Genomic DNA, 17,489 nt, shown 5'->3' with positions numbered 1-17,489 from the left:
TGACGCGCGCTGGGTTGCCGTGACAACCCGTGCTGTCAACCGGCGCTCGACGGCACATGGCACGCTGAGCGTCTCGAGCCTTTAAAAAGGGGAGACGAACAACGTGCCGATGTGGTCATGCACTCCTGAGAGAACATGAACCACCCACGAACGTAGTCTCACACACTGATTAGGCATGTGAAACAATGAACCTGAGAGAACATGAACCACCCACGAACGTAGTCTCACACACTGATTAGGCATGTGAAACAATGAACGTGGCCGTCAAATGAGGACAGGAAACGATCGCATCCAGAAACACACGAGTGAAACGTCATCCTGAAAAGGACGCGATCTTCACTCGTGTTGCTCTTTCAGGAAGAAGGTACTCTCCTTATTGTGCTGAAACACACAGGGACCCAACGCGGCAACACAGCGGGGAAACTGCAAGCCCGCTGTGCGCACTCAACCGTTTACCAGCTGTGAAAACAGCTTTTGAATTAACAGTGTGTAGACGCAGCCGGCAGACAGGAAATCGCGCGGTCGCTGAAACGCCGTCACGCCAACACAGAGAGATCCCTTCCCGAAACAGCAGACTCGTAGAGCGTAAGATAGATACAATCTTAAAGCTCATTCACTCAGAGAAGACACAATCGGTCGGCTCCGAAGCAAAAAGCACTATGCATGCGTTGCTTCCGCCTTTTTATACCCGCGCTGGTAGGCAGGCTGCGGAATGCAAATCCTGCATGCCAATTTCATTGGCTCGTTTTAATTCACTCGTAGGCAATTGGTCTCCCTAGCGTGATCCCAATTCGTCAGGGAACTCCCCCGACGACACGTCGGAGTTCCCAGGACGAAAGGGAACTAGAGGTATGTATTCTGCAGGGGAAAAAACTCCTTGTCAGGGTTTTTATGATAGTTTTGCATTTATATTATGCTACTAATGCATTTTACTTCTGAATATTTTCAAGGTTGTTACATTATATACTTTTGTGTAGTTTAAGCTGGCAGCACCAGGGCTGAAACATACTCACCATGTCCTCCAGTAAAATATAAAACATAAAAATGACAATAGCCAATTCTGGCTCCATAGCTGTTTACTCAATTATATCAAATGAATTATCAGGATGGCAGTTGTCCTCTCGCACCGCATAGGCTGCATCCTTGAAGTCTGCCTTTGAAGGATGCAGCCTTCACATTGGGACACAGCTAATGTCTCTATGGGACTGACAGGAAGAACGAAAGACTCAGACTCGGCCGAACACGAAGACTAGATGAACTAATCATTTCTCTTTCCGGTACTGACAGCATCTCTATGGGACTGACAGGAAGAACGAAAGACTCGGAGGACCCGGCCGAGCCGAACCCGAACTCCCGAAGACTCGAACTAATCATTTCTGTTTCATGTATAGAACCTATGGGATGTTGTGCGCATGCGCGGTCAACACAAAATGAACGAATCACTCTCTGAGACAACTCGGTAGTCCCTCAGTCAAAATGAACGAATCATTCATGAACGACACATCACTAGTTAAAAGGTAGTTTGTGACGTCAGAAACACCAGCGATTTCAAACCACATTTTTGAGACTGTCTTTGGTTCACTGCATGCAGTTTTAAAGAGAACATATACTCAATACAATGGTGTTGACTTATGGATTTGCACATGGTTTGTTTTAAAGCATATTAAAAACACCATATAGATAGACATATAAACAACATTAAAAGCTTGATTTTCACCACAGGGGGACTTTAAGTTTAAATAGCATTTTAGTATTTTGGCTTTCATATGTTTTCTTTTTTTGTTGTTGTTGTTTACATACAGACAGAAGAGATATGTGTGAGTTTGTGTTAATTTCATCACTCAGTCGCACAAACAGCCTAAAGTGGATGTTTCAGCAAATCGACTTGAAATGCAGTAAATCTTCACACTGATTATCTGAGTTGGTCTGTGGGTGTTCCAGATCAATATGAGCCATTTCCCTCTGCATCTAACTTCAATTGATGATATATGTGCATGACGATGTGTTTAATACCTGTATTTAGCAAATGATGTTGGCTGCATTGTATAAATATGCAATGGGTCAGCTGAGAGCCCTGAAATGAAATTTCCTCTGTAATAAAACTCATTTGAGACACAGTCTAAAGTTTGTTTTATATAACACAGAAGAAATGGAAGTTAACCGTGCACTCGGCCGATGTCCTGTCGTGTATTGATGGCCTTGTTTTTCGGCCTTTAAATTCGAGTCGTTGCCTTCTCAGCAGGTGAGCGGCCGCATTGCTCTAAATGGAAGCTGAGAATCTTCACCTCAATCTATTATTCATGAATTTCCCCTGCAGGTGTCACAGGTGAGACGTCCTCTCAGTTTCCAATCACCGGAGAACAAATGAAGCCGCCTCACAGGCTCATAATTAACTGAGTCATGAGCATGACAACAGGTTAAAGACTCTTATAACTACTGAGCACAGAATTCAGTGCACGTCAACGCACATTTGACTGTATGCTTCTTGTGGAAAGAAGAAATCTACATGGTGTCTAAAATTTCACAGCAAAATATCATCTTTTATTCAGTATTTTTCATGATTTCCAGTAAATGTTTCTTAATATTGGCAGTACCAAATAAATTTACCTGAGGATAAATTTCAAAATTGAGAAAGTTTTCAGAGAATTCATGGTGAAAGAACTGCTTGAAATCTGATCTCACGTTCATGTTGAAATGCTTTACCACATTTTTTATGGTAACACTTTACAATTAATTTCATTAGTTAGCAATAGTTAATGTATTAACTAACATGAACTAACCATGAGCAATACGGTCCGTGTACTTTTTGATCATTTCATTTCCTGTTTGGAATGGAATAACGAGAAATGAAAACCAGCTCGTTTATTCGTTTTTTAGTTTAGTTTAAAAAACGAAAAATTTGATTTTAGCTCGATTTTTCATTTTTCGTTTGTGGTTTAAAAAATGGTTTATGGGTTAGATATTTCATTTGCACACGTGGGCAGCGCTGAAACGCCCCTTTCATCTGATTGGTCAAAACGCTCCGCCTTCAGTAAGCTACCAGCTTTTCTTTCTGTCAGGCAGAATAAGAGTCAGTACGAGTGTGGCACTGACAAATGCACTTTAATAAAATAATGTCTGAAACCACCACTCACTGTTAACTACGCAAAATATTTGAAGCAGAAATATGTTGCTGGTCACGTAATTTGTGATGCTGCGACTTGCAAGCGACCCCAATAATGTGAGCCACAGTATTAGCCTATGACAGATTATTTTAGCATGATGTATTTCCCATTGATAAATACCGTGCAAATAGTTCCGTCTCTTTGGATAATAATAGGCTGAACTGTACCATGTTACAGTAACTGTATACTGTCCGTAACATTTAGGCTACCACTCTCGCCTTTTATTTACATCAAAAGGCAGGTAGGCGTGTGTGACATATGTAGGTTATAAATAATTTTGAAAATTTAATAGAAACAAAATGTATATTTATGAATTTAAGCATGTATAGCCTACTCAGTTCACATGAAAAGAAAGAGACAGAAAAGAGAGAAGCTAATCAGTGAATGTAGGCCTACATTAATACTGACAAAATTACCAGGTTTGGGATTAATTAAAATCATGTCGGTTGAAGAGCACGGCATACCTTTAAAATGTTATTAGTTTTATTATAAAACTAATACAATTTTATTACATACTGAATTGGTCGATGTTTCTCTGAGTTTTCTTTATTATATTGGCCTAAAGCCAGCATAAATATATATACAGCATATATATATATATATATATATATATATATATAATATTTTTAATTATTATTATTATTATTATGAGAAATTGACTCCACCTAGAACTTTAATGCTTTACCAAATTCAGCTCAGACCTTCAGACTGGTCTGACTCGCTTATATCTTTTCTAACTGGTCAGACTTACTTTCCCAAAAAAATCCATTGACTTGCGTTATCTGAGCAATGAAGGCCATACTACTTAAGGCTGTCCACTAGAGGGGGCGACAGGATAATAAGTGTTTTCTACTCTTTCCCTGTTTGCATCAGTTTAAATGACAAATAAATGCATGAATTTCATTCATAAATAGCCATATCTGTGTATCCACTCTCTAGTTTATTTTAAGATATTGTTATTCACGCTGATTTTTGCATTTAATGTTTGTCCATCTGGAACTTTTATTTGTCATAGCCTATATTTTAAGATGTAGCCTACTAGAAAAAAAATATGATCTATCTATCTATCTATCTATCTATCTATCTATCTGACTGACTGACTGACTGACTGACTGACTGAGCTTCCTTTGTGAAAAATAGCAGACCACCTTTTTTAAACTGTTATTTAAAACGGTGGTCTGCTATATTTCACAAAATTTCACCATTTGTGCGGTCGTTGGTGTTAAACGAGAAGGACATTCTGAATATGAGCCTACTGTAAAATTAGCTGGCTTAAAAATATGGATTGATCAGTGCAGTTATTCCAGACGCCTCCTGATGCTATTCATATTGGAATTGTGTAATCACAGATTATGAACAGATGTTTTCAGAGGTGGACAAAGTACACAACTTCCTTACTTGAGTGAAAGTACAGATACTACTGGTCAAATATTACTCCGTTACAAGTAAAAGTTGTAAAGACCGATTTTTACTTAAGTAAAAGTACAGAAGTACTTGTTTTTAAAAGTAGGCTACTTAAGTATCAAAAGTAAATGTCAATGCATTGTTTTATTATTTTTGCATTGTTGTGTGTAATACTTATAGTACCTTATGCCTCTAAATCTATGCCTGCCTACCTACCCTCATATCAATATCAAATTTATTTCTAGAACACAGTTCCAGTAGTGGGATTGAATGTGAGATTGAATAAGTGCACTCAATAACGTCCACAATGGTTTCGGACACCCAAATTGCTGTTCCCTCAAATAGTTCCCTATTTAAAGTATTTAAAGCTAGTGTGCTCCAAAACAATGACAAAATTTGCATTTAGAAGACCAAACCCAATGTTGAAAATGAAAATCAGGTTGATGTCAGAATCCAACGCCAGATTGACAATCTCCAACATTGGACAGACGTTGTATTGTGGTTGAAAACAAGGATATATTCCCATTGGGTTGTTGGGTTTTCATGTTTAATAGGAACTTTAGACATAATGATTTTTATACTGTACAAACTGTGTGATCCCCTAACTCTAATGTAACAGTTATGGGTAGGTCATCTACGGACATCTAATGTTACGGACATATTATCATGGTACAGTTCAGCCTATTATTGATTTTTATTTCCACTTCCCTTTTATCCAAAGAGACGGAACTATTTGCACGGTATTTATCAATGGGAAAGAGGAATACACTTGGAATACACATATGACCCACAGGGGCTGCATATGGAGTATCACTGGGGTGTCCAGCCGCAGGTGGAAAATTTCAGCCCCAGGGGTGGCAAGGTGGCTTGCCGAGGGAAAGACACATGCTCAGAGAGGCTTACAGTGGAAATACACATGTGGGGGTCGCCCAGAGGGGGAACCATACACATGGAGGCACCTAGTCAAGCACGAAAGCTGCCGGTGGCATAACTCTGGCGTTGACGTCGACAGTGCTGGAGGAGACTCAAGGCTTATCAGGCTCACCTGAGGAAAATATCGCACGTATCCCGTCCGTGGAGAGGAATGGCGAGCAAGCGAAGACACCTGAGCAGAATCTAGTACCGGCTAGTTGAAGCGAGTACATGAGAAGAAACTGGCTCCACTCGGAGATTATAGAATCTCGCAAATGTGTTGGGTGTCGCCCAGCCTGCAGCTCTACAAATGTCTGTTAGCGAGGCGCCATGCGCTAGAGCCCAAGAGGATGCCACACTCCGAGTGGAGTGGGCCTTCACACCAAGGGGACATGGTCGACCTTGCTGCTGGTATGCCAAAGCAATGGCGTCCACTATCCAGTGGGACAACCTTTGCTTGGAGAGAGCCTTTCCCTTCAGCTTCCCACCATAACAGACAAAGAGCTGGTCTGAGGTCCTGAAACACCGCGTTCTGTCTACGTAAGCACGGAGGGCGCGTACTGGACAGAGCAGTGCCAAGGCTGGGTCTGCCTCCTCCAAAGGCAGCGCTTGCAGGTTCACCACCTGCTCTCGAAAAGGTGTGGTGGGAACCTTGGGCACATATCCAGGCCGGGGTCTCAGGATCACGTGAGAGTTAGCCGGCCCGAATTCCAGGCACGCTTCGTCAAACGAAAATGCCTGCAGATCCCCTACCCTCTTGATGGAGGCCAATGCAACCAGGAGCGCTGTCTTCATTGACAGGAACTTAAGCTCCACTGATTGCAGAGGCTCAAAGGGAGCACTCTGCAGGGCAGTTAGTACTGAGAGGTCCCAAGAGGGTACGAGAGGAGGACGAGGAGGATTCAGTCTCCTCGCTCCCCTCAGGAACCTGATGTTCAGGTCGTGCTTTCCCAGAGACTTACCATCGACTGTGTCGTGATGTGCGGCAATAGCGGCAACATACACTTTCAGGGTGTAGGGAGACAGCCTTCGCTCCAACCCTTCTTGCAGGAAGGAAAGCACGACACTGATCGGGCATTTCGTGGGTTCTTGATGTTTAGAAGACCACCAGTTGACGAAGAGGTTCCACTTCAACGCATAGGCATGTCTCGTGGACGATGCTCTAACGGAAGTGATGGTAGCCACCACTGCTGGTGGTAGGGTACTCAAACCTGCCTCGTCCCGTCCAGGAGTCACATGTGGAGGTTCCAAAATCGGGACGAGGGTGCCAAAGGGTGCCCCGTCCCTGAGAAAGGAGGTCCTTCCTCAGAGGAATTGGCCAGGGAGGTGCTGTCGCAAGGAGTACCAGTTATGAGAACCAGGTCTGGTTGTGCCAATACGGGGCAACCAAAATGACCTGCTCCTTGTCCTCCCTGATCTTGCGCAAAGTCTGCGCAAGGAGGCTCACTGGGGGAAACGCATACTTGCGTAGACCCCGCGGCCAGCTGTGCGCCAGTGCATCCGTGCCGAGCGTGCCCTCGGTCAGGGAATAATACAGGTCATGGGAGGCAAACAGGTCTACCTGTGCGTCACCGAACTGATCCCAAATCAGCTGGACCGACTGGGGATGGAGTCTCCATTCTCCAGCGAGAGGCTGAAGCCGAGACAGCTCGTCGGCTGCCTGGTTCAGGTCTCCCGGGATATAAATGGCTCGAAGCGACCTCAGATGCTTCTGACTCCATATGAGGAGGTGGCGAGCGAGTTGCGACATACGGCGGGAGCGTAGACCACCTTGATGGTTGATGTACGCTACTGTCGCGGTATTGTCTGATCGGACTAGTACATGCTGACCCTTGAGCAACGCACGGAAGCGGTGTAGGGCGAGACGTACTGCCAGCAACTCGAGGCAATTGACATGCCAAAGGCGCTGGGGTCCTGTCCAGGAGCCCGCGGCAGCATGTCCATTGCACATGGCGCCCCAACCCGTGGTGGAGGCATCTGTTGATACAACAACATGCCGGGAAACTCGTTCTAAGGGCACTCCGGCCCGTAGAAAACTGAGGTTCGTCCACGGGGTGAAGGTCTGACGGCAGGCTGGAGTCACTGGGACTGTTGCCATGCCCACCTCGGGACTTGATCGCGAAGCCAAAGCTGAAGCGGTCTCATATGAAGCAATCCGAGCGGCGTTATTGCGGATGCCATATGCCCCAGGAGCCTCTGAAATAGTTTCAGTGGAACCGCACTCTTGTCCTTGAATTGGCGAAGACAAGTCAGCAGTGACTGCGCACGCTCGCTCTTAAGCATCTTGAACGGCAGCCTGTGAAGGGAGCGGTTCAAGACGCGCAGATCGAGGATTGGCCGTAACCCACCGGATTTCTTCGGTACAATGAAGTAAGGGCTGTAGAAGCCGGACTTCATTTCGGCTGGAGGGACAGTCTCGATCGCACCCTTCGCCAGTAGGGTGGCGACCTCTGCTCTCATGACAGGGGCATTACCACCAACCATAGTGAAGCGGACTCCCCTGAAGCGGGGAGGAGACCGCGCGAACTGAATCGCGTAGCCGAGCCTGATGGTTCTTGCGACCCAGCGGGACAGTCTGGGAGGCTCTAGCCAGGCCTCCAGAAAGTGCACCAGCGGGGTCATACGAACCACAGACGTACCGTCGGTGGTGCAGCGAGGCAGAATGACCGGCCCAGGCGAGGGTGGCATAGCGGCCCTGTGCGGGGGCACGGTCATTAGCCGCGTCCTGCCAGAGGAGGTCAGGGGAGGACCAGCGTCCCACGGGGGCATGCTCTGGCAGGGGTCTGGCGACAGAGGGGGATGAGAGGAGCATGGCCCGTGGGCTCAGAGAAAGAGCATCAGTTCTTTTTGAATGAGATTCTCCCCCAGCCCTCCACCGGGGGAAGGAGTGGTCCTGCTACCAGCTCCTGAAAGAACTGAGCCCTAACTCCAAGCTGCCCGTCTCAGGAGCGCTGCTTAGCCAGGTGTTAGCTGGCTAAGGGGCAGAGACAGGCGGTGCCAGCCTCCAGCGACCTCCTCGTGCTCGGGCCGTTGAAGGCTCGAGGGGAGGAACCGCATGGAGGCGGCGTCGGCGGGAAGCAGACTAAGGAGACCACACGGACGGATGACCGTCAGTGCAGAAGCCCCAGTCCGCATCTGGAGTGATCGAAGACTGTTGGGCGCAGTCCTCAACCACACCGCCGACCAAGCTGCCCGTCTCAAGAGTGCTGCTTAGACTGGCGTGGCAGTCTAAGGGGCGGAGACGGGCAGCGCCGCCCTCCTGCGACCTCCTCCTGCCCAGAGCCGGTGAAGGCCCGAGGGGAGGAGCTGCATGGAGTTGGCCTTGGCGGGAAGCGGACTAAGGAGACCACACGGATGGATGACCATCAGTGCAGACAAACCTGAGTCCGCTTCTGGTGGCCGAAGTCCCCGCCTGGGACATGGGGGAGCTGAGAAAATGAATTCTCAGACCCCCTCACATCAACCTGGCTAAGCCCATGTCTGGACACCACCTGGCCCAGGATCACGCAGATACTGATGTCGCCCGAGAGCGAGGTCAGTAGTGTGCGCGGCGGAACGACCAGGCCGGGCATGGGAGGCATAGCGTCCCAGCAAGGGGGCGTGGTCGAGTTTCCGCATTCTGTCAGTGTTGGCCAGGGAAGGACTAGCATTCCACTGCAGCCGGTTCTGACAGAACTCCTGAGTCAGCACTGCCTCGAAGGTGAAGGCGACACACAGCCCTGCATGCCTGTGTCACGATAGTGACAGAGAACATACAGCCCATGATCGCCACGCGATCGAGTGCAGCGAAGGCGGAGGACGCCCGCGGGCCACGACAAGTCACGGGGACCCTCGCGAGCCGGAGGCGTTCTGATGCACGTCCGGGAGAAAGGCACTGGGAGCGAGTGCTGTAGAGCAACACGCACCCAGTAACCAATCGTAAGCCTACAGCGCTCGGGGGGAGGGCGCCACTCCAACCGATGCTTTCAGCTGCCCGGGAAAGCATGGCCATCAGCTCTGGATCCGACTCGACTAACGTTGACACTCCCGAGGGAGGCAACGCAGTCGAATCCTCATTTCCAGAGGAATCAAGCCCGCCTTGTGATGCTGTGAGTGACATGACACCATCTGCTGGAGTCCCGAATGAAAACACTGGGTCCCCAAAGGGGAACCAGGCACACACGGAAGCCCCACGGTTTGTGATGTGGAGGGGGGCGTGGCTGCCGAGCGGGATTAAGCCCAACACGCGAAACAGCGCTCGTGACCATTAGGCAGATGAATCACGCACCCACATCCAGTAAATACACGGGCGAGCCGTCTTGAAAAAGATGTGCCGCGTGCAGCTCTTTTAGAGAGAGGAAAAAGCTCAGCAGAGTGCTGAAGCGCCCAGGGAGAAACACACTCACTGTCGGCAGATCACTGCACAGATCAGCAGCAGGCAATGCGATCTCGCTGGAACATGCCGTCACACCAACACAATGAAGAGCCGCTCGTCTCGTAGAGTGAAGATGATTCATAATGGCTTGCAGGCTCTTGGCTCCGAAGCGAAAACATATCTGCATGTTGCCAGCATACTTCCTTATATACCCCCAGAGGGGGGCGGACTTACGCTATGCAAATTCTGCAGACCCATGGCATTTCATTGCCATTGGCTCGTTTTATATACTCGAAGGTGAGAGGCTTTCTAAGCGAAACCCCATTCGTCGTCATCCGACGTAACTCGGAGTGACCACGAAAGGGAACTTCAAGTTTCACATTCACATGTCATCCTGACATTAATTGTGTACCCTTGCAGATAAATGTATATACTGGAAATGAGGTACACTCTCTCTGAACATACTAGTCTGATTTAATTACTTACAAAATGACAATGCAGACAGTCAGTCTTATAGAATCCTTTTACGTTTATACATAGCAGATGCTTTTATCCAAAGCAAGTGACATTTCTGAGGAATAATCTTCAGGAGGCATAACATGAGTTTTAGGACTACAAACAGAGTGGGAAACAATACAAGATTCAGTTAAGCGCTTCAAAAATAAATTGAATCCAGTGCAGTGAGGACAAGCCTTATGTACAGTCCCATAAACACAGTCTGGATATGTAGGGTGTGTGTGTGTGTGTGTGTGTGCGTGTGTGTGTGTTTGTGTGAATGAATGATGTAAAGCTGCCATAACCTGATTTGACTGCATAACAACATGCTTGCTTATTAACTTATGTATTTCTTGGTGTGACAACCACGACAACTGGTGTTCTGGTGTTCAGGCTGAGTCAGTTAGCAATCTCTTATGCTCCCATGAGTTTGTAACTTCCCATAATTCACTGCTTCACTGTCATGTGAGTATGCGTTTGGGATATAATGTGGCTCGGGGAATAAAGACAGTTCACAGATCTGATGAGGTCAAATCCAGGAGAACATAACCTCAGTGAGATCATGAATATTAGTCAGTAATTACTACTGGCAGTAATTATCAGAGACAAATGCTACCAACACGCAACTAACTTATATGGATTTAGTGAAACAAAATATGGATTTCTGCATAAATTAGATCTGATCTGAACTCACTGTAAAAAAAGATTTTTCAAAGATGTAAATAAAAAAAGTAAAAGAAAAAATATTATTGGAGTGTGATACAGGAAAAGTATTATTATTATTATTATTATTATTATCACATTTAAAGTTTCTCTAAATCGATTTGACACATTTCTCCACACTCAGGTCACTGTTCTCAAACCAGTTAACACAGTGATCTGAACACTTTGTAAATATCCTAAACACGTTGTAAATTTACCTTCATTTCATGCAAATTACAAATCACATGCATCATTTTCTCAAAACACTGTGCACAAAATTCTCAAATATTTTACAGTAGTTTGTACAGCCAACCAAAACTTTAATATATTAGGGGAAAAAACAATTTGTAAACTCTTTTTATTGGTTTTACAAAAATCACAATCATTTGTGCACCATTTTTCCAAACACAACAAGCAAAAGTCTGTTATTTGTTAAATTCTCAGTTGCACTTGGAATTTTCTCAATTAGCCCCAAATATATATCAGCTGAGTTAATAATACACTCAACACAGGAAATGCAACTTTCCTAATTGTTTCAGCTATCTCAATAACAAAAACTATAAAAGGGAAAGAAAAAAAAGATGAAAGGAATGTGTAATAATGAGAGGTTTGGGAGAGGATAGAGGAAAGGCAACATTGAGAAGGAGATGAACAGTGGAAGAGGTAGAAAGATATGAGGGGAAATGAACAGATGGTAAAGGAAGATGAGATGGAGGAAGAAGAGTTGAGAATGTAAGAAGAGGGAGGAGTAGAGGGAGAAAAGATGGGAAGGCAATGGTATTAGTGGAAAGAGCAAGAGAAGAGAATACAAGAAGACATGGACTGAGGGGAAGGGAAGAGCAATGTGTAAGAGGAGGGAGGAGAGGTAGAAAGATAAAGTACAGGCAGGTTTCAAAAACCAGAGCCAACATAATTGATCATGTCATAAATTATGTTTTTTCCTTAAGAGAAGCTGGAGAGATCAGCCCAATATAAACATTGTGACACAGTCAGTTTCCCTGGACAACAAGTGCTGCAATCGACTGGTGTTGTGGCACACAACGCTGACTTGGGGCCGAACAACACAGAAAGGCTTCTACAGCTCCCTCAGTGAATTCCACTTTTATGGAAGTAAAATAATAACAAATGGTAATGAACAAAAAATCTTGTTGAATTGCACTACTTGAAAAAATATGAATTGCATTAACCCTGCTTGCATTTTAATGCATTGTATTTTTAGGGCTTGCATTTTTATGGGCTGAAATTCAACATGGTTGTATATTTAAGCTGTGAATATTCAATTCAAAACATTTCACACACGTTTTCATTAATACAAATTCAATAATCTATATTCACCTTTCAGATTTCACTTCCAAAATATTCATTCTGTTTAAAAGTACAACCTATAATATTCGACAGGCAATTTTCGGTCCATTTTATTTTGCTTTACAAATTCGGTTCCACAAATTCAGTGAACAGAAAATTCAACATTTGACTTCCTGGAATGGCAGGAATTTCAGTAGATTGCTGATTGATAATCTCCATAGCTGTTAGTCGACCTCACCAGCAGGGGGTGCAAGCGGCTGTTGACGAAGAAAACTATAGAGCAACGGGTGAGAGAGCCATCGCGCATCTCACAGCAACACTCAACTGTGTTTTCTCATTACTGAATGATTCAGCATATTGAACGAATTGGTTGAGTCAAAGATTCAATTATCAATTCAAAAACATCTGTCTCATTCATGAATGAATCAGTCGTTTGAACGAATCGTTTGAACGAATGAATCAATGACTCGCTCATTCAAGGCCAATTTATACTTCTGCGTCGAGTGTACGCCGTAGTGTACGTCGTAGGCTACGCACGTAGACGACGCCGTCGTGAGCATTTATACTTCTGCGTTATGTCTGTGTTGCTCTGCAGTTGCACCGCCGAAACGCTAGTTGGCGGGGGCGGGTTTCAATGTTCCACTGTGTTTAGATTCCTGCGGCTGTTTTGAGTTTAGGCTACTACAACAAGCAATGGCGACTGAAAGAGAGCGGATCATGTTGGAGTTGGAGCTTATTGAGGTGGAAAAACAGTTAATTTTAGTGAAATTACTCAAATTAAAAGGCAGAAACGAGAGAAGGCGTCGGAGGAGATGGTACGTGCGACCCGTGAACCTGTTGAGTCAGAAGGAAGGGTGAATTTTCTGTGCTTGTCCTGCCACTGAGAGACATGGACGAAGAAATGCACTTCAGATATTTCCGAATGTCTGCAGGTAGATTTGACGATTTAGTTTGTCGTGTGCAGCCGTTTATCGTACATCAGTGAACGCACAGTATGCCTGTAGACATTACGCAGAGACTGGCAATCACCCTTCGAATTTTAGCTTCAGGTGGAAGCCAACAGGCTGTAGCAGCTAGCTACAAACTGTCGTCAAGCACAGTGTCTTCCATAGTCGCCGAGGTATGTAAAGCTTTGTGGAAAGCACTGCAGCCAGAGTTTCTTCCCTGCCCTTCAGTCGCCCAATGGGAAACTATTGCTGCTGATTTTTGGCGACTGTGGAACTTTCCGAACTGTGTTGGCAGCGTAGACGGAAAGCATGTCAACATAAAAGCACCACCGCACGCAGGTAGCGACTACTACAACTACAAGGGTGCACACTCCATTGTTCTGATGGCTACCTGTGACGCCAGATATCGCTTCACCATGGTGGATGTGGGGGGATATGGACGGGAAAGTGACGGTGGTGTCTTCAAGGAGAGCCGATTTGGTTCTAGGCTTCTTGAACACAAACTGAACCTGCCCCCACCAGCCAATCTGCCTGGAACAGGAGTCAAAATCCCGCATGTGATAATTGGTGATGCTGCATTCCCCCTACACAACAACCTCATGCGTCCCTTTCCAGGTATGTCACAGACAAGATTTATTTAATGCAATAGTACTTCATGTATATGTGTATATATAGGGTTGAATTCAGGTTGAGTGGGACACTTTTTCCAAGTTATCTCAATGGCAAAAAGTGTCCCACTCAACCTGAATTCACCCCTATATACACACACACACACATATATATATTATATATATATATTATATACATATATATATATATATATATATATTCCTGATCACAGCTACATTGACACTCAATGATTGCCTATCAATTAATACTGTTTTATTTTGCTTCATAGGGATGAACCTGCCAATGGATAAGCAGACCTACAATTACCGTCACTCCAGAGCCAGACGCGTGATTGAGAATGCATTTGGCATTTTGGTTGCAAGGTGGCGAATCCTTGGACGACCTCTAGAATGTCTGCCAGACAAAGCAGTTGATATTGTGAAAGCTTGTTCTGTTTTACACAACTTCCTGGCCTACACAGATGAGGTCAGCACACCTGTTAGCAGATACATCCCTGCTAATTTCACAGACACTGACACTACAGGGTCACCTCAGCTCGGGGAGTGGCGCAGAGTGGTGTCAGGGGACACAAATCTTTTGGAACCACTAGATCCACGTCACCTTTCAAGGGCCCGCTCCACCAGAGCTGCAGTTGGTGTGCGGAATGACCTGACGGCCTTCTTTCAGTCACCCCACGGAATTGTGCCATGGCAGAATAACCAGAGGTGGGCACAAATACATCAAAAACTATTTTGTTACAAACTACAAATACTGGCTCATGAAATGTAACAAAATAAAATACAAAATACTGATGTGAAAAATGTATTTAAATAAAATACAAGTAATTAGTATTTTGAAAATACAAAAATACTCCCACAATAATCTTAAAGGGTTAGTTCACCCAAAAATGAAAATTCTGTCAGTAATTACTCACCCTCATGTTGTTCCAACCCCGTAAGACCTTCGTTCATCTTCGGAACACAAATTAAGATATTTTTGATTAAATCTGAGAGCTGGATCACTCCTCCATAGGCTTCTAAGACATTATAACTTGCTGGCCCAGAAAATGTATTAAAGACATCGTTAATATAGTCCAACTGACTACAGTGGCTCAATCTTAAGTTTATAAAGCGACGAGAATACTTTTTGTGCGCCAAAAAAACCGAGTGAGTTCACGTAGTGTTTTAGCGCAGCGCGTCTGTGTTGCACGTCACACGCATCACACACATGACCAGCGTCGGCCAATAGTGAGCCTACGTGTGAAGTGCAACACAGACGCGCTGCGCTAAAACACTACGTGAAAAAACTCGAGGCCCAGAAAGAAGGAAATGAAAAGTGGAATAAAGTCGTTATTTTTGTTGTTTTTTGTGCACAAAAAGTATTCTCGTCGCTTTATAATTTTTGGGTGAACTAACCCTTTAATGCCGTTTTTAAGAGGAGCAGCGCCACTTCTTCTCCTGTGTTCAAAACTCATTCACTTCTTGGAGGGAGCCCGGTCTACAGGGTGTCACGTGATTTTCGTGCATCTAACCTGGACATTGCCATTTCCAACATCAGACCGAAAATATGGCAAAATCGTTTACTATGGTGATAAGCATATGGTGATTTTTCTTAAGTATTTAAGTATTTGAAATACTCTAAATACACTCCCTCAAAATATTTTGTTACAAACTACATTTTATTTTTTCCACACCTGCAAAATACAAATTACAAAATACACTAAAGTAATTAAATACGTATTTAAAATACATTTAATTGAAATACTGCCCATGTCTGAGAACAACATAGTGTGTCATGGTCAACTTGGTCAGTAAATTGTACTGGTGTAAAATATATGCACCAATAAATGACATGCAACCATGTAAATAAAGACCAGTTTTAACTGTTCACGTTATTGTTCCTTTAATTACAGTAACCTGCACAATACAATGTGCAAACAAACAGCAGCAATAGATTTTTTTTTTTTTAAGTGCAAACCATATACACAAATGGTCAAACTATGTATAAAATAATGTAACATGTAAAGGTGCAATGGTCTAGAATTGTTTATATTAAATATAAATGTAAAAGAGCAAACTATACACAAATAAGTAAACTGCTATTGATCTTAATTTGCTGTAACCTGAACCATACAATATGCATACAGCAGGAACTGACATAATTGGTTCAAACTATATACACAAATGGGTTAAAATATGTAAAAGATAGTGCAACGTATAAAGGTGCAATGGTCTAGAATTGTAGATTAAAAATAGATGCAAAAGAGCAAACACACACAAATGGGCAAATTATACATTCATCTTTATTTGCAGTAACCTGCACAATACAATTTTTTGTATGCAAACTATATACACAAACGGGCATACTATGTACAAGTTAGTGCAAAGTATTAAGGTGCAATGATACACTATTAACAATAAAAATGCACGAGAAAACTGTACACAAAAGATACAAACTATATAGTATAACCTGCACAAATAGGTGCAAACAGACAAAATGTAAAAAAAAAAAATGCTAAAGTGCATACTATTTACAAAAATGTGCAAACGATAAAACCTGCACAAATAAATGCAAACAAGCAAAATATGAATAGATGCAAAAGTGCAAACTATATACACAAATGTGCTAACAGACAACTTATTAAAAGATGCAAAAGTGCAAACTATATAAAGATAGTGCACAGAATTAAAAGGTGCAACGTTGTAGAAGTAGGCACAATTGTTTATTTTTTCTGCTGCCACTCAAACAGGACCTTGGACACATCAAACATTGCCTGCGCCCTGTGCTCCTCCGGCACCCTTCGCAGCATGTCGGCAACAGTGTGCCCAAACCGGTCGCTCTCGTCATTTCCATGACTCAGTCTCTGTTGCAGCTCGACCCGCCGTTCCTCCAACTGAGCCTCCAACCGAGCAACCTGCATTTGGACCCAGTCATCTTGCTCCTTCCTCTTCCTTTTCTGTGCCATCCTTGGACTGGGGGACATAGGAGATGGCTGGGGGGAATGAAGAGATGACTGGGGGGACTGAAGAGATGACTGGGGGGACGGAAGAGATGATTGGGGGGACGGAAGAGATGACTGGGGGGACGGAAGAGATGACTGGGGGGACGGTGGACTTGATAGTTGGTCGTTATTGGCTGAAGGTCTCACAACAGCCGAACCATTGGGGTTCGAGCTTGAATCGCTCCCATCCTGCGATTATGAAAGAGATAGCAAATAGTATAAGTTAGTCTTTTATATATAAAAGCTGATGCATCCAGTGTTAATTCACATATAAACAGAGCTATGAATAGGCTACTGCATATTCCTACATTGCAAATGCTACGTTGTTGCGTTTGTATTATCTGCAAGCCCAATATAATTACAATCTATTACATAGGCTATAATATAAATACAATATAATTAAAACCCATTACACATGCTTTTTGTTTCACAGGTATATTATTTTTGCACTGATCAATAACGTAAATTACTCCATTTACGGCGTGGTAGCATTGCTAGTTAAGTTAGCTAACCTAAAAACAACAGAGGTTCCTTTACGTGCATTATTTACCTTATCGTCAAAGTTTGACTCCGTAAGCCGGTGTTTCACATGAGGT

At 44.1% G+C, this 17,489-nt stretch overlaps 1 protein-coding gene across 1 annotated transcript; it reads left to right on the top strand.

The window, feature by feature from the left end:
• Positions 1-12,819: 12,819 nt before the first annotated feature.
• Positions 12,820-16,048, top strand: LOC311079934 (putative nuclease HARBI1; the record flags this gene model as incomplete). Its single annotated transcript, XM_084109660.1, has 3 exons — positions 12,820-13,898; positions 14,182-14,617; positions 16,039-16,048. Exons 1-3 carry the CDS (start codon positions 13,331-13,333, stop codon positions 16,046-16,048), a joined length of 1,014 nt encoding a protein of 337 aa, XP_083965786.1. The 5' UTR covers positions 12,820-13,330.
• Between the last annotated feature and the right edge of the window lie 1,441 nt (positions 16,049-17,489).

The sequence above is a fragment of the Abramis brama genome (assembly GCF_963993115.1).
Source record: "Abramis brama genome assembly, chromosome: 3".
NCBI lineage: Eukaryota > Metazoa > Chordata > Actinopteri > Cypriniformes > Leuciscidae > Abramis > Abramis brama.
This window is presented reverse-complemented; position numbering and strand designations above follow the sequence as displayed.